This window comes from Plectrocnemia conspersa, unplaced genomic scaffold (assembly GCF_051122295.1).
Source record: "Plectrocnemia conspersa isolate PC_06_02 unplaced genomic scaffold, ASM5112229v1 ptg000014l, whole genome shotgun sequence".
In the NCBI taxonomy this organism is placed as follows: Eukaryota; Metazoa; Arthropoda; class Insecta; order Trichoptera; family Polycentropodidae; genus Plectrocnemia; species Plectrocnemia conspersa.
Window position 1 is genome coordinate 8125304 of NW_028277178.1, and position 22708 is coordinate 8148011.

The 22708-nt window shown below is 31.6% G+C and overlaps 1 protein-coding gene across 2 annotated transcripts in view; it reads left to right on the forward strand.

The window, feature by feature from the left end:
* LOC148226095 (netrin receptor UNC5C-like) overlaps window positions 1–20641 on the forward strand; it is a 78172-nt gene extending 57531 nt beyond the window's left edge. For both annotated transcript variants that reach the window (XM_088204358.1, XM_088204359.1), the window contains 5 exons: window positions 17704–17844; window positions 17926–18106; window positions 18185–18297; window positions 18368–18613; window positions 18679–20641. In XM_088204358.1, the coding sequence (XP_088060484.1) occupies window positions 17704–17844; window positions 17926–18106; window positions 18185–18297; window positions 18368–18613; window positions 18679–19895 (1898 nt within the window). In that variant the 3' untranslated portion in view covers window positions 19896–20641. The remainder of the gene's footprint in view (window positions 1–17703; window positions 17845–17925; window positions 18107–18184; window positions 18298–18367; window positions 18614–18678) is intronic.
* The last annotated feature ends 2067 nt before the right edge of the window (window positions 20642–22708 follow it).

The following is a 22708-nucleotide window of genomic DNA, read 5'->3' on the forward strand; positions in this document are numbered from 1 at the left end:
AATACAATGGTATTTTTGGCGATAGTTATGAGGAGCTGGAAAAAATCATGTGTTCATTTATGTTAAATGTGCACCATATTTTTTTTTAAATGATTATTTCATACATATTATTTGTATAATATAATGGTCATTATGGCGCATTAGGAAAACCTGTCAGATTATGATAATCAGATTTATCAAAAATATATAAATAAAAGCGATACATATTTATTTTTATTTTAATGCGCTTTTCAAGTATTTTTTATCTTACTTGATTACTTTGTACTATGTGTTTTGTAATATTATTTTTTAAATAGTCTAATTGGGCTAAAATGGCCTGATTCAGATCACTGCTAATATTAAATCTCGATTGCAATTAATAGTTATATTATCATGTTTTAAAATTTGTAATACTAGCCTAATAAGTAACGATATTTAAAAACTAATAATATGAGTAGTTTTTAAATATCTTTATTCAATACATTGTCCTCCATAAAAACATAATTTTATTCGAAAAAATTTCTACGTTCATAGTTGAATTTAACATAGTTAAGTTCATTAAAATATTGTTCATAGTTAAATTTAAGGGAAAAGGTTAACTATGATTTATCATCAGACGGGATTTAGTTAAAATACGGACATAATTATCTATCGTTACCGATGCATTTCTAAAATTTTACTAAGAAGTCTATATGATAAATTTAATAATAGTATGGTTATGGGTTTAACATATAGCTTCATAAATTCATACATTTACTTTGCAATACAAATAAATTTCACTGTAAATATATTTATGAAGCATTCTGTAGATTTAATGTAATAATAAATGATTCGAAACAGAGAGAAAGAGAGAAGAATAAAGGCAAGTGCCTATAATTATTTTTCATATATCAAAAACGATGAATTATTAAAGCCGTCCGAAGCAATTAATAAGCAGTCAAGATGTAAATAATTGGCGTCTAAAATGGACGTCGTAATTCAATTACGACCGCTTGAAGCCTAATTAGAACTTGATTAGATTAATTCCGGGGCTCGAGCAAAAAATGAGCCGTTTACCTCAGCATCCCGGATACATTCTGCCTCCATCTTCCGGGATAAATGGCAAATTTGATTGCCCATTATCCAGTAATAGCATAGCGGAGAGCTTCTTGACTCAATGTACGGCTATTAATTCAATTATGTATCTGTTTTTATATTTATTGTGTATTATATTAAAAATGTATATCAGATTTTTATTGATAAAATCAATAAATACATCTTATAATAATTAAAAATACATTTTTTTAGCTGCCTATATTATACAAGAGTATCACTATTTGATAAGAATAGCTGGAATTGAATTTCCGAATAGGTTTCACCACCGTAAACGTAAAGCAATCCATCTTTGTCATTGTGATACTTCAAGATAGTGCTAAAATGGTATATATAGGGACCGAATGATGCGATAAAAATACTAGGGCACATTTAATTAATTAAACTCGGACTAGTATCAATATTTAGTTGCTATAGAAATCTAACACCGTTATTGAATTACAACATGCCGCCACAATAAAGTATTGAACGGGTCTTTAGGATGAAAAGAAGCGGACTTTACTGCTGCGTGATTTATTTTATGGTAGTAATTTATTTAGTATAGGCGTAAATCTTTGAGGTGTGACCCACGGGTCACTACCGGTCCTAGCGTTTTTTTTTCGAAAACTTAGAAGCCGCCATAAAGCGACATCGATACTTTTTTTGGTCGAAGGCTACTTGCGCCTCGGGGGTTTTCGAAAAGAATATCTATTATATTTTATGTCGTGTGATAACAGTGAAATATTGTAGGTTTTTCATGTTACTATGGACAGGTGTAATAGTGGTATTAAATTACGTATTTTGGTCGGTTTCTAAAACAGTGAAATCTATAGATTGTAAATTATACATCTATCTACATTTGTACATTAGGTGTACAAATGAGTATTAATTTGTTTATTACGTCAGTAGTACAGATAGTGTAATATTAGTAGTAAATTATGATTAATAATTATTTTAAATAATAGTTTTTTTTTTTATTAAATATGAAAAAACCTGTTTAATAACAAGATATTTTGTTTGTCTCTTAGTTTATGACAGAAGTTTCTAATGTGAAGATAACAAATTCAAGTGTATTATCTCTCAAATTAAATTATTTTATGCAGATTTAGATAAGCAAAATTTATAAATTAAGTGAAGTTTAGTGGGACGATTTCTGTGGCGGCTGTCAAGTGTCACACATACAGAGAAAAAATAATGGTAACTCAGTGATCCCAGCTGCTAGCTAACAAAATAAGTAATGACACTCAAATGACAATTAAAACAGCTAAATTCTATTCCCATTTTTTTTGTGTATTTAATATACAAACATTTTGATTAATATAAATATTTTTTTGTACTTTTCTAGCTGTCATTATAGAAAATTCAGTAATCATCAGAATCAATATATTTATCTACACTATATTGATGAAAAATATGAATAATGATCTATATTACTACCAAATTAAATTTATCCTAGACCACGAATATCCAATATATTTTGGTTTAGTTTCAAGGCTTCAATCTAAAGTTTTAAATTTAAGGTCAAGCATATACTAAAATCTTTTCTATATTTGATTTTATAATCAACACCCATTATGATAAAGACGAGATATAGACAAAAATTATCATAAATAATTCCATAGAAAAAAAATTGAGCCATAGAAAATAGTCAACATAATTAGTTAGAAGTATAATTGCTTTGGCGCGATTCTTGTACTGCTTCATGAATTTAAGAACTGAGATTACTACATTTATTTAACTAGATTTTAACATTAATTAGTCTATTGCCCAAAAAAAGTTAGAGCTTAGGCGTGACAGCAGCAATTTCAAAAACTATTAGCTTAAGAGTTACTATACTATTTATTGATCTCTAATACTACTATGATACGATAAATTTAATTTCGCATTTAGTAAAAATATACAACAGTCGTAATTGGAACTGTCCTATCCATATGCAAATATCCTAATAAACAATGTGATCCGATAAGCTGCACCCCTCGCTTTACTCACAGCGCTAGCCTGCGTGCTTTGCAACTATTGAACGCAGCCGTTAATCACAATCTAGCTTACAAATGAAAGCTCCTCAACCATTCATAATTTCTTATTATAGACAAACGTCACGTTTTACAAACACGGCATGTTCAGTTACGATCCTAAACAATCAAATTTTAAATCTAGAGATTTCGGTATTTGCTTCCATCTCTGTTTTTGTTTCATAATAAAGCAAATACTACCAAATCATAGATTTTCCTATTCTATTTTTAAAGTAAAAATAGTTTTTATATTATTAAAATAATAATATTTTCGTGTCAGGGATTTTATTTTCGTTTTTTAAGACGATTCTTTTTGTTATTATTTGACATTTATGTCACGTACAATTTGTATACATTAGTTCAATGTGGTCTTTCTACATGATTCAATTTTTCAAACCAGGAAATGCGAAGAGAGAAGCAGTGGCTACGATTTTCGATGATCTGAATTTGGGTCGATCTACTCTTGGTTGAAATTGTCGAAACTCCATCTACTATTGAAATTATGATGCTTTGAACAGTGTGTGAATACAGAGCGGTCGAGAGTGAACCATGGGAAAAAATGATTCCAGGCCTCATAAAAAATGGCATTTTATGTATTTTTAAAATCGTAATATAATTTATTGAATAAACTCTTTCTATGCTACAAATAAATATGAAAATTACCAACCATCGCGACATATTTTCTGAAAGCTACAAAAAAAAATATGCAATTTATTTATAATGTATATTTATAATTATAAGCACGAGTCTAGATCTAATTTCATATATATTATGTATTGGATGATATTACGTTAAGGCATAAAAATATAATTTATAACGTTTAGTAGTTGCAAAAGCATTAAAAATAGTGAATTTCACCTTTATATTTAAAAATTAAAAAACAGGATTGGAATTTCGCATGATATTAAAATTATTTTATATGTGTTATACAATATTATTGATAATCTAATAAACTTAATTATAATGGTACTTATTTAAAATTTATTTCGCATCATTGATTTTTAACCATTGGCGTTGAATCATGAAAGAGTTAAACAAACACATATAATTCAAAGCCGCTCGACCGTATCTCTACATGTCGCATTTTAAAGCATACAATGCCAGTAATGGCTCAATTGGTAACGTTCAGGACATTGAAATGTTAATCTTTTATGTCCTATTGATATGATCGTTGTTTTGAAGTGCATCTAGCACATTCCACTTGTCACTCCTCATACAACAAATCCCTAAATGAATTGGTGTTAATTTCTCAATTCAATCGCCCCAGCGCAATTGAAACAGGAAACAACGACACAATTGCAAACGACCGTCCTAAATCACGGCGGCGTCCATTCTGCGATTCATCCGACTAATTAGATAGAGCCGTGCAAATATTTATCTAAACGTCCATAAATATAAGGGGCGCGAAACCTCCCCTAATTGAATGGCCCTGGCCATAACTAAATTAATCAAATGACTAATGTCGCCATCAGAAATGCAGCCGCTCTCCCTAATGGCCACTAAAACGCTATCTGTTAACGAGACACAATCGGCCGCGGCGATCGATGGCTATAATTAATAATTGGTGGTGATATAGAAGATATACATTTAAATGGTGCATAGAAGTGACGAAATCGTTTTGAATAAGCAATACTAAAAAATAAACAGTATGTACAAGACATTCACTCAAAAGTAAACATACAAAGTTCATATATCATTCCGTATTTTAAACCTCAACATTTTAGATGTATTATTATAAATGTTGAACAAGAAATTATTATTAAATAAAACGCGCAGATATTTTGTTTTTTTAGTGTAGCAGATTATTTGATATCTTCTTATGCTTTGATATTAGAGCTTGTGGAATATTATTGAGTGTGATATATTTGCTTGTGCTTTTATCATAAATGGCTTTCTTTTTGAAAATGATGAACGCCACCCATCTAGCAGTACAAGTCCATAATTGATGAGTCTTCAAGGATGTCGCATCAAGCTCGCAAAACTTTTCCATTTAGCATGCAAATGTTATCGTCGCTATGACTCATCCTAGGCACCACATAACGTGACGCAATACGTTTTTGTGTGTGTGCATACTGCGACGGATGACAAGTCGACAAGTACGAGCGTGCGGATGATTACTCAGTCGGCTAATAGCAATGACTAAGACTCCCCGAAAAGGAGGAGAAAAGGATATATGGCATATAGAGAGGGACCAAAGGGCTTCCGTGCAGAAAGAGGGCTCTTTTTGAGCTTTTGTTTCAGCGAAATGTGATTGATCGGAGGGATGGTGACACGATGTACAAACATGTTCGTGAATATGCCATGCGGGTCGGACGACAATAGACAATGGGGGTGGTGGCGTAATGAAAGTCTTGTTTGTTTTGTGCAAATTGTGCATATTCGCAAAGAGGAGATTTTTTATTCGTGACTAAAAACAGCTCGATTAGTGCAAAATCCACTGCGGCGCGGATTATGCGACGGAGCGTATTTAGCCCTTTTAGGGTGATGGATTTGACGCGATGTAATTTTTATTTTATCTCTAGGCTATGGGGTATTGGACAAGTGTTGGATTCGTTGTATTATGTATATATACGTATTACAGTATTATTTATGACTTTCTGCTAGTAATAAAAGGATAACACTAATTCATAACTTTATTTTTTGTACTTGGTCTTCAGCTCGACCATCAAATTATATCGGCTTTTCACGTTATTTAATAATGACAAAAATACGGCAGCTAAAAATTCCAGTTTTTTTTCTGTATGCAGTTTTAAAATTGTCATGCCTTCGATTTGGGGACTCGTTCTCATTACATAGTATTTAGGGATCTCTATGAAAATGCGCTTCTGTCATTTGATGTCGGAAAATGAACCATCATAATAATCTTACGATCTGGGTAGGAACGCTCTGTCTAAAGAAATTTCTACTACAGATTCACTTTTGAGAGCAAGTGAAGCATCTGTATCTGAGTACCATCTTTCAAGTCGCTCGACTTTGTTATGAGGAACGGTGAACGGTAGTCACTTTCACAATTCATCAGTTGTTTGTTTTTTTTTGTGGTAATGGTGTCCAACTAATTTGATATCTGACTTGCTTAAAATTTTGTTTAAAATTATTTAAGTCATCACTGTATCACATTATTTATGGGACTTTAAGGAACTAGTAGAAAGTTGTATGCATCTACGGTGCTGTTGATAATCCAATTATTCTTCAAAAGTCACGAATGCATATTGTTCAATGCCGGTTAGAATCAGGACGTCCGCACTAGCCGACTAATTTATGGCTGTCGCCATCCAGATCCTTAAACTATGTATTATTATTTTTATTGGCATAACCAGGTAGGTCACAATGGTCTTAATTTAGTTTAAATATATTTTTTTTATTGATGTCTACGTTTACAGGCACTTAACAAGCATGTATCGAACGGTCTTGTTAACTTATATTCGAGTAACTTTCTTAGTATTTTGCTTGTTCTTAAGCACTGTAATTCAACTCTGATGTTCCTACTGCTTATCAACAATATATAAAGGATATTCTGATATGCTTGCTGTGTGTATTTTAATGGTTCTTTAGCGATCTGTTTCTTCTTAAAAAAAGTAAAAAATCTGCTGAAATTCATTATAAATTTATTTATTTTGATGCAAATGACATTATGAACAAGTGTTTAAATTTGATTTTTCATACATCTAAAGCAGAGGTCCCTAAACTTTATTGTCTCGTAGACCACTTTCCATGTTTTTCGGTTTTGGGTAGACCCCCTCTGCTTGCTTGATATTGATTTTTTGCAAATTCATCAACTTCAAATGTGTTTTTGACCGCTGGTATCGTGCTACTCACTTTGAAAGATTTCTACTATCTGTGTATGTGGATTATTCCATTCATTGAAAGCCAAAAATAAAGTCACCCACATTTACATCTCATGGATCCCCAATTTTATTTTTCACTGAAATGGACCCCTTGCAGGTCGTCGTCTACCCCTAGGAGTCGATATAGACCACTTTGAGAATCACGGTGGTATATCATTATGTGCAGGTTTTTACAAGTTCAAAATGTATTGCGACCACAAAGCGAATGCCTACATCCTACAACTTACACAATTTTATAAACATATATAATATAATAAATTTTTTACTTCATAGGTACTTTTATAAATAATGTATATGTCTTTATTTTATAAGATTATAATGTAAGTAGATAGGTTCTATCGGTGGTTGTTGAGATTTTATACCCCCATTTTTATTTCATGGACCCCCAAATTTTTTTTCGCTGACGTAGACCCCTTGCAGGTTATCATAGACCCCTGGGGGTCGATATAGACCACTTTGGGAATCACTAATCTGAAGCATAAAAAAGTAATCAAAATTCACCATGGTTTGCGAGTTCTAAATAATATCTCATTCGTTCCCTAATTTATATCGTTCTCAGATCGAATCCCACTGTCTGAAAGGATTCAGATAAAGTTTTTGTCTGTCACTTAGAAAGAGTATCGGTAGGGAATTTTACAGAACTTTGTTTGAAACGTTTGTCTGAAAAAACTAAATGAGACAAAAACCATTGCCTCAAATCTTGTACCTTTTAATTTGACTAAGCAGAACTTTTAAAGGAATTTATTTTATCACGCTATACAAAACATGTAAAAAATATATGTGTACATCCAGTAGGCGTTTTATGTATATATTTTTTAAATCACAGCACACACACATCGCTCTTCTCGCATGAACGCATACCGAACGAGTACTCATACGTCAGGGCTTTTAAAAGGGGAAACATTTGAGAAAGCGCGCGGGCCAGACGTTTCATTCCCGCTGCGCCGTTTTCCCGTAAAGAGCGCTCCTTTCATTTTTTCTCCTCATCCTCCTCGCGCTCGCTTATGAAAAACTACAATGTAGAACTGTCATCCGAGCGAGGCTTTTGATGCCACACACTCTTTCTCTCCCGGCTGTCATCTGCCCCCCGTAAGTGTCTCATGAATCAAGACTAGGGGCCAGAGCAGAGCAGAGCAGAGGGGGATTGCCCACTGTCATCTACAAATGTTTGTTTTTTTCAGACCTCTATTTATTATAACACATGTACGCTAGTTGATCGTGACAATGCGACAAAGGAGATACACTTTGCTGAAGCGTGCTGTGTGCTCTCTGAAAAACGTTTCAGACTCAGAATGTGTCTATGTGTGTGTCGGGTATAAAAATGTGTTATATACACATGACGTGTCAAATCATCGCGGGTTTCGGCATAAAAAACGGGAAATTACACATTTTTCATGCATGGAATATGCACGTCGGATGAATTTATTTTGTGCGTTAGTATTCGCTGAATCTTATGTGATGTAAGAATATTTTAAAAGAATGAATAAAGATTATATTTTATATATTTAATAGCAATATCTTACAATATCGTGAAAACATATTAGATACAACAGATTTAACAGACGTTTTTATTGTATTTCACATACATAGTAGGTGTGGAGTGATATTGGATTCGTTGAAACGACAACGCCATCAAATTTCCATGAAAAACTGCTAAAAAGCATCATGTAACATTCAATAGTTTTTACAATGATGTAGGCAATTTTTAATAATTAACATTCAATAGTTTTTACAATGTATATGATATTTCAATTAAATAAAACTGCAGTGAATATTTATAAAATAATTTTAGTAAAAATCAAACTAGAGTTTTTTTATTCAATTGAAATTAAAATAATAGTAAATATAAATATTAATTTTACTATATTTTTTTCTAAGATACATACAACTATTTCTCAAAGCTTTGTACAAAAAAAATATTTAATAAGCTTTAAATTGTTTTATTATAAATGTATACAATGTCGCATTTAAAATATGTCTTAAATTATTGTAAAATATATTATAAATCTTCTTAGAACGCTATCACTGACTTACAAAATTATAAAATTAAAGTATTTTGATTAAATAATTTTAAACTTTGGAGAATTGCTTTAATTCTAAAGTAGCCTATTTCTATTAGGCGTTTGTTTTTCATAACAGTATATTGTATTATTCAGCAAGAAGTTTAGCATTTCACAACCCGTCTTATTAATTATTTTAAGCGCTCGAAGGGGCTGAATAACAGACAAGTTTCAAGTTTTCTACGAGACCTTGAATCGGAATATTTAGATATTTTCATAATAAGGTTTTGTTTCTAAGCCAAGGAAATTTGCACCGACAAAGGTGCTTTTACACTAGACATCGTGACATATGTAATATAAATATAAATAATAATTGTTTAAACGATTTATTAATAAGTTTAATACCAAATGGCACCTTCGGAAAATATTCTGAAATGATCATAGCTTTAAATGATTTACTATTATTTTTTATTACAAATCTAGAACATAGCTTGCTAGTAATTTTTGCAATTGAGTCGTTTTTTGATCTCGAAGTAAAAAAAAAATCAATTTTCTACCCATTATATAAACAATTATATCAGCTCGTTGCACTTTTACCGGCACCATTAAAGTGCACAGTACTGTTATTGTACTTAAGATTTTACCTAATAAATACTGACTAAATTATTGCGCAAAAAAAAATTGCGCACACTAAAACTGCGAACACGAAAATTCCACACAGCATAAAATTCCATACAAAAATAATATAAAAATAATGAATTTTGGGTACTATGCAATCAGCTAGATATTCTTCTCCGACTCTTCGAACCAAAAACTTAAAAATATATTTGGTGTAATTATTTTAAAAAAATATTGCTTTAGATATTTTTTAAAAAAGTTTTTATTATTTTTTTTATATTAACTAACATTAGTTTAAAATTACTTCAAAGTGAAATTCATAAAACAAAATAACCCAATCTTCAGATATCCAATCTCGGTGATTTTTTGGGCCCACTCTTAGTTTTATTTATTTCTGAAAGCCACACACACCGTTGAGCCTTTTTCTCACCGTCCGCGAAAAATGCATAGTCTTCCACTTGCTTTCTAGACTTTAGCATATAGATTTGAACACATTTTTCGACGATTTTTAAGGGACGCAAGAACCAAGATTTGATCTTCCTGGGCAGTTGTCTTTCGTTTTCTTTTCATATTTGGCTTTGATTTATAAGAACCACATTCGTTGAACCGAATTAATGTGTTGACTTATTTCCAATTGATTTAGTCCTTGGGAATGCAATAAAATTGTATTCTTTCTTAGCTTCACTTAAATCTTAAACTATTATAGAATTTTTTTAATTTTTATTTAATATTTAAAATAAATTATTAAATAATAAAAATTATAACGACAAATTAAGGCCAAAATCACGCAACTTAACATAACGGCCACATAAGCGAGACTGAACAATTAGACCTGCAACCATTTTTTAAAACTCAGGTGAGTTCTCAAAATTACGGTTAAACTACTTTTTACAATATTTCAGTTATTTATTAAATAAAACTCAGACAGGAAAAACGTATTAAATATGATAATATATATACAATTTAAGGTAAGAAACGAACAAATAATATTTTTGATTAGTCTTTTATAATTTTAATTGCCACTCCAGGAACTTTTCGATGTGTGGCGTACCCGTGTGTTTATTGTATATGGCCGCGATGTAAAATCGGACAATAATTCACATTTCAGCGCCATTATGCGCGCACGGCGCTGAATAGTTGTATTCAAACCTCAAATTCGAACTAACTTCGGCAGTTTCGGATAACAATACAATTCCTAAGCGATAGCGCATTGTTTTGTCCCAATTTGATGACTGGCCAAAATTTCGGATATAACTTTGCAACCAACGCGGATTATGGAATATAATAGATAAATAATTCGATAATTGCGCATAGAACTGCAGAACCCCTAAAAATAATTAGTATTAAGATTTTCATACGAAAAAAAGAAACGTTAATAATAAATTACCTATTTACATAAATACTTTTAAACTAACTTATACAAAGAATGGTTAACTATTATAATGTTTTATAATTTCGTCATAATTTACAGCCACGAAGTAATTTGCCAACTTCTTCAAATTGCGATTCAGCTGAATACTTTTTGTTTCATTTCTTTCGTGAAGTTGTTTACAATTTTTATTACAGACAAACTTTTGTGTTGGAATCTGGAACCATTCCAAATCGACTCGCTTTATCATGTTTTAATAAGATAACTTAATTCTGCTGGTATTTATTCACATATCTTTCATCATATGATTCTGCACTTATCTACCTTAATTGGTATTCGGTCTCGTGAACTTACACTTGAAAACCGCGAGGCATTCGACGCTCATAAGCAAATAAATCAGCCGAGAAAATTTTAACTGCTCCTCCTCCTTGTCTTGACAACTTTACTGCGGCTAATTATACCGTGTGACCTATCCCGGTGTAACGTGTGTAGGCCCCTTTACCGGGATTTACGCGCGGCACACGCGCATTTAAACAATATTTACTGTCGTTCCAATTAAAACGGTACATTCCCGCGTTGACAGGAGAAGACGAATGGAGGCTGTGTGGGCGGAAGGAAGCCCAAAGACGAGAACCGAAAAGCCCGAGGAAAAAGCTGAGGATACACGAGTCTCGCGTGTACTCTTATTAAGCGATAAATAATGCCCCACGTGCGTGATTTATTGCCGGTCCTTTTAATCCTTTGGCAATATTTTCCACATATTATGAGTAATGCTCGTAATGAATTTCGCCGAATCCAGAACTGGTGGTTAAATTGATATTTTGTTATAAGGCGTGCTTCGTACGAAGCATATAACTGGCCTTTGTAAAAATAAGTATTATTTACATATGTTTAATTCTTTTATTCGATCCATGAGACAATATAATGCAAGTTTTTTAATTAAAAAGGTTTGTGACATTTCTAAAGCAACACTAAGTGCTTCAAATAATATTTGGAAAGTAAGAGTACAATTCTTAAAAAAATATAATATTTAAATTATCTGTAGAAATGTTTAAAAAATTTAATAATGATACACAGAAATTAAAAAATACAGGTTAAATTGTCATATAAGGGATGACAGTTAGATATTGAACAAATTGCATTTGTGCCTCTTCTCATGTATGGTCCACCCTGTGTATTCGAGGTGCTAAATCTGTCGTCGGCTTAAGCTTTTTGGATGAACAACACGCGCGGGTGTGGGGCTGTTTTAATTATACTTAATTTAGAGGCGTTAGTGATGTTACGTTGTTGCCTAAGTCAGTATTTATGTCATCGAATAATACAAACAAATGGCCCCGGTTTAATTGCCCCATCGCGTGCCGGAAACACCGTTTTGTAATGATGTTTTAAATATGAACGAAAAAAGGCGACATCATACACACCCTGCCACTGTTCCATAAAAATATCTGATTTAAGCTAAAAACAAACTCAATGAATCTAAAATCTGTAATAATAAGCTATTAATCTTACCCAAGAACTATCATTAAATCGATATTTTTTTTGAGATAACTTAAATTTTATTTTTGATAATTAAAAATAAAAACATTTATTTTAGCATCTTTGCTTTGACAAAATATATATGAAATTCATTTAAAACTGATTTGCGCTCTACATAATATCTAATTATAATTTTTAAAGAATATACATTCATTGGTATTGTGATAAAAATAGTGATGGCAGTTTGGCATGAAACTATAAAAAAAAGTCAAACTTTTGCCAAAAATTTAGAAAATGTTTTTAAACACAATAGCTTATAAATAAATAAATGAAAGCATCCTAGAATTTGAGCGCAAAAATAATATTGTTTAAAATTCAATAATTTAAGCTTAGGTGTAACTCCGAATTACAGAAAAAATACCTATCAGAGAAAGGTATACGATTTAATTTATTTGTATTTATTTGCATATTTAAAGTAAATTAAAAAGAGGTTTTAAAAATAATAATTAATAAAAAAACTAGAAAAGATGCCAACAAACCAGTTAGCCTTTTCCCGATCATATATAGCAACACAATGGATCAATGGTATAGGTCGGTGACTTAAACCTGAAAGTCTTAGGTTGAAATCTTATATGAACCGTAGAGAACCATAGAACTTCTATCGTATCTGTGAGATTTAAAATAGTGGTTATTATATAATAGTAATTCCTATCAATTATCACAGATTAGGTTTTCTTGAATCTAATTAATTTTACGGATGAATAATTTTAATAAAATTAAATGCTCTGTGCATATTGACTGTAAGCTGTAATAATAGTTGATAATAATTTAAATATATGTCACTAATTTACAGACTTTGCTTTCAGTTTGGTGTCTCACTACTTACTTAGTTGTTGATATTGTTTATTATTTTTAAACGCATTATATATCTTAGAAAAGTCACACTCATTAATTCGATTTAAGAGATTAACATCCATCGTCTGAATAAGTGAATAGAATTGGTTATAAAATATCAGAAAATCTTAAGAAAAAAGTTATTTTAAAGTTTCGCATTAGGGATTAATATAAATACAATTATTATAAGCCTTACTTATTATTTCTTTATAATATTAAAGAAATACATCAATAATCGCCATTTATTTATTAAGCATGAAAAGAGTTAACCAGTCATACCCACTGCCTTTTGATAATGGATTGCAAATATGATTGAACACCCGCTATTCCCCATTATTTTGACTCTCTATCAAAACCATCAGTCTCTGGGGCAGAGTAGTCAGATTCGGTTCTGAGTCTATCTGAACACGACGTGATGAATCTAGAATGATGATGCATGTGTGCGGCTCCGGGAGGGTTGCCACTCGACCTGCGGTCGAACAGGTCCGCTTTGATTGTTTCCCTGGACTTGGGGTGTGTCCGACCCCCTGTCATTTATCTTTAGCCGTGTTCGTTAATTATTCAAAATAACATCCCCCACGGCCTGCTACTAATGCGCCCGCGTCTCTTGCACTCAATGTTGCGGTGAATATTAAGTACGGCCCGTTGCAAAAGTCACTGTCCGAATATGACGTATGACGAGCGGCGCTGTAATGAACCCTTTGAGATCGATTCAAAGACTATACATAATAACTAACAAATGGAATTCAATATCTAGTATAACTAAAACGGTATCCAAGATGGAAAATTTTATATAATAAGTGAAAAATTATTAGTAAACATTTAATACATTAATGTTATTTAACTTCCCGTATTCAAATAATAATTAAAATGTATTAATAAACATAAAATAAGAACCAATACTCTAGTGTGATAAATTTAATAAAAATATTTTTTAATAATTAATCAAAGACATTCCGTTTAACCCTTAAATAATGCAATATACGTTTTCTCCACCCTTTGTTTCATGATACTTGATACAACCAATGATTAATTGCACTTGGATACTTTGAGTCATGGATAATGGATTATTGTGTTTTGACGTGCATTGTCTTGAGTCATAGTAAACGTGCTATTAGCTAATTGAACGTAGCATTAAATCTGTGTTTTAATTATTTTAAATTGTTCTATATATTTTAATTTGTAAGAGAGTCTAATTTCGAGCTCTTCAAAAATATATTATAAAATTGAAATCCTATAAAGTAATTAGTATTTATTAAAAAAAATGATTAATTAAAATATTTAAAATCTCAATACTATTGAGATTAAATATATTGTATATTTTTTATACACATAACCTAATTGTAAAAATATTTGAAATATATGTTCAACTAATATATTATTTACAATATAGTTACGTATAATTATTTTACCTACGTCTGGTTAATTATTGATTCTTTTTGCTTACTTTACAGTAAAAACTATAACTTTACAATTAACATTTTTAATAAAATATATTTATTGCATATGAAGTAGCTAGATCAAATTAATCATTTTATTAGCAAAAATAAGTAAATCTGTATATGAAAAATAAAATATCTCACACTGATTACCCCCTTCCCCCTGCTTCCCTCTAAACGGGTTTTATATTTTTTTAGTTGATTCAGAATATACTAAATACATCTTTGCTTAAAATTTATTTCAAGTTATTTTAGATTTTAAACTTATTTAAATTTTAATAGATAATAAACCAATATAAATTTTAATAAATATTTTTTTAACAATAATGTTAAAAATTTAATTATTAACAAATTTAAAAAATCATTATCTTTTAGCACGGCTTCTAGATACAATTTCTCATAATTATACCGGTGAAATTAAATTGCAAAATATACGTCAAAAGAGCCTTTAATAAAAAAAGGACTAACAACTGATATTTGTTGAAAAATAAAGCTTTTTTCTGCAATGAAATAAAACATAATCTCTAGAGATATAAAATTTAATTTACATCAATAAAGCGACGTTTATAATAAACGATATTATAAAAGTCGTCATTTATAAAATAAATTTAAAAAAAATAAAAAATATTAAATCACCATTAACCCTTTTAGTAGTGAGTTAATTTACACAAATTTGTTAGGGTACACAAATTATATGTATTCTTTCATAATTATTTTTGCTGCAATTTATATATTATTATTACATATTGCATTTATGTTAAATTATAGAAGAATTCTCAACATTTTATTACTTTTATTTATTTTACTTTTTTTTAGTATGTCTTAATAATTTATTTCAACACATTTTCTATGATTATAATTTATTTTTCATATTTATTTTGCCTTTTTAAAAAATTTTCAAATTAAATTCAGAGGCTCCTAATATTTTTTATAAAGTTATTACTCTCTTATTCGATGGTATTATTTTCTATAAAATAAAAATAATATTATCTGGGGTACTTCAAAATTATTAATATCAAGTTTCTGAATTCTCTGGAAACTAGCTACGGATACACTGTATACTTTACTGCAGTATCACTGCTTATTTAAATGAACCGAACATTTTGCAAACAGCGTTGGCATTTAAAATTAAACTGAAATTGTGCTTAACTATGAATAAGAACAGTAACTAAAATAAGTTAGAAATACTAATTAAACAAAGCCACATAAAAATTAAAAAATATTCGGCTTTAATTGCTATTTTATTAAGTGACTTTGAGATTATAACTTAAAATTTCAGAAAACAGCAACTACATTGCAGTATATTTGCTACTAAATTTTCATCGACACATTGACTGCGAACTTGCAGATATAATGTATACATTTAAAGATCAGATATGGAATTTCAAAAAATATTTATTACATTTATACAAAAACACCATGTACTATATTTATGACATATTATTTGGAGAGTACGTGTTTATTTTTTCCCGTATGAAGCACCCAAAAAGTTAAATTAAAACAAACAATAGATGTGCATCTTTAAATTTTTTGCATTATTAAACTAAATATTTATGCACTGATATAGAAAAAACAGCTTTATTTACAATAAAAATATTTTGGGTAAAATGCAAAGTTGTAATCGACCAATTAATAATATGGTTACACTGTAGAAACTAAATAATACATTTTATATTCGGTCCTTGACCTTTATTTGTCGAGCAATTCAGCTCAGAAGATTTAAAAAATTGGACACCCCTGATTTATATGGTTTATTTTAGCTAAATATTATATATACTTTTTGATTTAAAATCTGTTATTACTTTTTGGTATATAGGTACGTATGTTTAATATATATTTTCTTCCGAAAACATTTAAGACAAAATCTAAAAATATTTTTTATGTTTATTTTTATTATTCTGCTGAACTATAATATTATTTTAATTATTTAAACCTTAACAGATTCCCTTTATTCTCTTATTGAAGATTTATTGCATTTATTTATGACATCAATTATATTTTAGAATATGTATTTTTCACGAGCAAAGATTAAAAAAATTGTATTTACGTATTATACATTGAAATTAAAACCTTATTTTCAGAGTTTTAGCAATAGTGAAAACACAACATTATTTTTTTTCTCTATGTCATCTCATATTTAATATAATATTATAATATATAATTAAATATTTTCACTTGCTTCACACAATATAATAAGCTAAATAATCTTATTTATTTACTACAATTCTACAAATGTAAACCTCTGCTTATTTATGATATTCCAAACGCGTGCCTCCAAAAAAGTAATCGTCCATTAATTTCGTATTCATACAATTTCCAACTGTCGATATTGGGCGAGCTTATCATAATTTTATGACAAAATATTATCCCTATTACATATACGTAGGTATAACATACGACCGCGTGGTTTCAGTTAAATGGCCCATTCGTACAGAATACATAAATTTAAAAATAATAATAAAAAAATTAAAGCCCAGGTGGGAAACGAGGGAAGCTAGCAGCATTTCATCGTCCGAGTTCCCCTTGGCTGACGTTGAATTCCTAAGGTTAAGGAATTCGGTGCTTGATCTCATCCTGTTCCTGTCCTTGCCGGGCACGAGTGGTTGCAGTCGATAAAATTCCGCATTCCTCACCTGAAATTTCACCCTGTCTTCTATCTGCGAGGGTTAGTCGTGATGAGCTTCCTTGCGCGTCTACACCTTGGACTATCATCTAATATTTTCCCCCAAATGTATCATGCAATTCGAAATCTAATAATATCCAAATTTTTACAATACTGTTTCTTGGTGTTGTGTAAAAAACATACATTAATAGATATTACATATCAAAGTGGCTTTGCTTCTTTTATATTAGATACATTATTTTTTGAGCTACGTCTATGGATATTTTTACTTAAATCTTACATTTTATTTATTTTATATCATATAGCGACGAAATTGCTTCTCTTGAATCTCGACCGACCGGCAGCGTATTTGAAAACTTTTGTATTTTTGTCAACAGTGCCTGCAGTTTCCAATAACGCCCCACTTTACATAGGACTGGCTGTTGCAGTTTTCGTGTTTGCAATCGTTGCATTTTTGGTGTTTCGTTTCCTCAAGAGGAAAGGCAGAGACCGTTCACTATACAACAATAGGCGAGCCGGTGAGCAATTCAATATGCACTTATACAGCCATAGCAATTTTCGCACATTTTTACCGAAATTTATATACAAATGTATCTTAGATGTGAGACCGCAGTTTTTCCAAGACATTCACGACAAGAAAAACTTACAACCGGATCTAATGCAGCAAGCAGAAGTGCCTCCATGCTATGAATATCCACCTTTTTTGACTAAGCAAAACAATCAACCTATATGCAGAAGTGTAAGCGAACATCACTACGATGTTCCGCATTTGAGTAACAGGTATATTTTAATTCTTAACACTAATTCAACCCTTTGATCCAAATACATATAACACTCACTATATACATTTTTTAATAGTTATGCAACACCCATTGACTCACAATTACCTAATTCTTCCAATGAAAGCGAACATTACGATAAAAAGCCTTACTGTGAATCGGAACATTCGACTGCTAGCTGCTGTACAAGTTGTAAGTATACATATATAAATCATTTCCTGTGAAGTGGATCAGACCCTCATTTAAAATTTTGTTTAAACAGCTGATTCACACGATCCTTCTTTGGATAAATCAAGTCTACCAATGCACCCATTATTAAGAGGCATGTTCACTGACATCTCCGGAGCTACTAATTCTCAACCAGTGACTTCTGCTGGTGCTTGGTTGGGCTTAGATCATGCTGGAGTTGCTCTATCCATACCGGAAGGCGCTATTCTCAAGAATAAGCAAGAAAACATGTACATTACGGTGGTGAAGGACGAAAAATATAGACCGAGATTATCAGATGGTGAGTGTTTTAAAATGTTTTTTTTATAAGAGTTTGAATTGTGAATTTTAATGTATTATATTTAGGTCTCACGCAGTTGAGTCCTGTCGTCAGAGCTGGTCCAACTTCAGCGCAGTTGAGCAAAGCAGCCGTAGTTAAGATTCCGCACTGTGCTAGTTTAAAGCACGGTTTTTGGAATCTGTCTCTCTTCGCATTCGATAAAGACAGCCACCATAAAGATAAGTCAGCCTGGAGGAAAGTCGTGAGTTTAGGTCAAGAGACGATCAACACTCCCATATTCACTCAGTTGGACGCCGAAAAAGTGTTTTTAGTCACCGAGTTCTTAACCAGTTTTGTTATCGTAGGCGAAAGTTTGAATGGCAAATCTGTTAAAAAGTTAAAGCTGGCTGTGTTCGGTCCTCATTCCAGCACACGTTCGGCCAGTGATATAAACATTAGGGTATATATTTTGGAGGACACTCCTTGCGCTCTCCATTATTGTTCCGATCAAGAGAACAGATTAGGAGGGGCGCTTATGGACACTCCAAAGACATTGTTGTTCCAGGACGGAGGATCGAATTTATGTTTGAGCTTAGAAGACTTAGGCTTAGGTTGGAAAGCCAAATCTGGCTCTAGCTACCAAGAAATACCATTTAATCACGTCTGGAACTCAACGTCAAACTCCCTGCATTGCAGTTTCTCATTAGAACAAACTGATTCGATTAACATTTTAGAGTTTAAGATAACAGCGTGCCAAAAGTCAAATCCATCTTATAAACAAGTGTTTAACATCAAATACAACGATGAGTTCTCAAATTTCAACTCTCCGCTAAGAAGTAATAGAAGAACGTACTACAACAACGACTTGAATATTATCATAACTGAAAATGCTCTGGAGAGTAAGACGTTGCCTGGTAGAACTTATTCTAATTTAGAAGACTCTGATATGATTGCCAAACAGAAGAGCTTGAGTGTTAACGATAAGGGTATTAATACTTGTGTGGTGGATAACGTGGTTCCATTTAGACTATCCAAATCTGTTAAGAAGCAATTGTGCGCATGTTTGGATCCACCGAACTCTAGGGGTAATGATTGGCGATTGCTGGCGCAGAAGTTGAACGTAGATAGATATATAAACTTTTTTGCTACCAAAAATTCTCCCACCGAGTGCATTTTGGATTTGTGGGAGTGTAGGCATAGGAACACGAGCGCTTTAGCTGATTTGGCATCTACTTTAAAATCCATGGGAAGGAACGATGCCGTGAAAATAATAGAAAATTGCCTGGGTCCCAGTTGGTTATAGACACAGCTATAATTTTATTTAAAATTTTGGATTAGAAAAATCTCCTTCAAGCGTAGAACGGGACCATTAAGAATGATTTTAATTTTAATTGATCATTAAAAGAAAGACTGTAAATTTTGTAAATATACTTTTTAAACACTCGTTAAGTGACACTCGATGTTTTTAGATTTTTCTAAACGGACTATCGACGATAATAGTTTCAAAGTTTGATATTTTAACACGACTTTTTATATAATGTTTAGGGGTAGTACGTGTAATCTGATATAGTGATTCGAATATATGATTGCCTTATTTCAGTTGAATTGTGAAATTTTAAAATTTATATACGAAGATTATTTTTTAAAAATAAAAATAAAAGTGTATAACGACACTGTAAAATTTTGTACATAACGAAAGTAGTAGGAATGTTCGCTGTAATTATTATTATTGTTATGAATAATGTAAATCGTGCTTTATAATTTTTAAGTTATTTTATTGTTTTTGTTTTAATTTTAAATTTAAAAGTGCCAAATTATTTGCTGATGATGTAAGATGATTTTGCCATGACAGTTTTTTTTATTGAAAAAAAAAACATTTGACAATCTATGTATTTATGACTTAGTTTTTCAATGTTGTTCTATTTTTTTTTTATTAAAATTTGATGTTGAATTAACTTCTTTTAAAAATATCTGTGATACATATAATGTAAAATGTAGAGACTTAAACATATTTGTAAAAGCCTATATATAATAAATATTCTAATACAATATTCCGTTTTTTTAATAATCATAATATATTTGATTTTACATTAAAAGGGAAAATTTTGTGGCGACCACACACAGATTCCTACGCTTGAAAAGGTCTTATTCTCAAAACTCCTAATTAATTTACTGTAAAAAAAAGCATAATCCAGCAACAATACAACAAGACAATAGCGTAAAGCAGGCCTCGGCAACCTCTTTTGGCTGCGGGTAAAAATAATTAAAATGTGACTATTAAAAAGACTATTCGGGTCAGTGAATATTTTTGGTCCTAACAACCATATATGTGTTCTAGTCCTGACATCGTAACACGTTAAAAAAAATCATATTTGCAGAACTGAAATGGGTCACTTCAAATCATCAAACGGGTCACTTGGTGACCCGCGGGTCATAGGTTGCCGAGCCCTGGCGTAAAGGATGGACCACACAAAAGCCCTCTTGACGACCACAAAAATAAGTACTGTAAATATTCTTCGTCATTGAGGGAATATTTCCTTGTTGCGAAGCGGTTACGGATATAATAAATCACCGGATCCGAAAATTCCCGTTGCATGCAATACGACCTTGGACAATGCTTATCAAGCGAATGTCGCTTTCTAAAGGCATCGATTGCACCGATTGGCTGGATGATTGCTGCATACTTGTGATTGGTAAGTAAGCTTTGCAGTCTTGGATACGCCAATGAGGAGAAGGCAGTCACAAGATGCCACTCGAAAGCAGACACTCTACACACCGTCACCCGCGGATAACATACGATCATTCCACCGATAGCTTCTCCACCACCGCTCGGAGAATGTACTGTAGCTGCCACACCAATCAGAACTCTGAGGATCGTCCACTGACATCATCCGTCCGCAAGCTTTTCCACTACCGCTCGGAGAAAACATCTCGACATTTACCGTCTGTCGTAACAATTTTAAATATAATGTAATAAAACTAGATTCCACTAAGCGTCTCACTGGCTACGAAGTCATCGCCCTTTAGTGTTCTCAACCATAAAATTTCATAGAATTGCTATGTTAAAATTATAATCAAAGATGTGGAATGAGAACACTTTAAAATACAATTTTGTTCGGTTATTAGGTTTACAGTTTTAATCAACATAACAACGAGATATTGCCAAAAAATAATAAAATGTTAAAAATGAAGAAATAATAAGCTTTCTTTATTAATAACTTACGATCGAGTTCTAGTAGTCAATATTTTGGAGGCTGATGGACGAAAGTAGTTTTTAGCAAACGCGTGACTTTGATCGAGTGCAGCAAAACAGGTAAGAACAAAAATATGTATTTTGATTAATTGCATTATGCTTATTTAGACCATTGAAGTAATAATATCATAAATAACAAAAAAGGATCAAAACTAGAACAAAACAAACACAAAAATTTGTAAGTGATTCAAACTTTTTCTGCGAGTTTTACATTAGATAAACAACCCTTCTATCTATGGTAATCTTTAGCTTTATTTACCATGAAGTTTTTGATTGAAATCTTAAATATTTGAAAAGGAAAATAATTTTCTTTTGATGGTTACATATTAGTTGGCAGCTTAGTTTAGCCGTTACTTACTGTTATTGATTTCAAGCAAAAATATATTCCTTAATTAATAATAAATGAGCCGGGCTTATCACAGACAAATCGGCCTTGAGAGGAATTTGAAAGACACAGGAGGTTTATGGATTCTATCTACTACGTATAGGTAAGTTTCACGAAATCGCGTTCGTCTCTGAGGGCAGACCCCTGGCGCTGATTCAGACAATGCTTTTAACAAAGCTCGCTTTCATTAAGTCTGGAGGTGGCCGGAAGTAGACGCCGCCAGCGGACAGCAAATTTATTTTGCGGCTTCCGGCGAAGCAGCTCTGCTAGGGAATAAATCTCTCTTACTACTTTTTCTGCAACCACGTCCCCCAATTAAGGCCAAATTTTAATTGCAAGCCTATCCGATTTAGACGAACCCCTGAAATCGCACCGTCACACGCACGACGTAGGTTTTAGGTCGGAAGCCAAAATGAAAGCTATAGAAAGCTCATGGGTTAAGCGGTTTGGATTTAAATATACTTTGCAAAACATATTA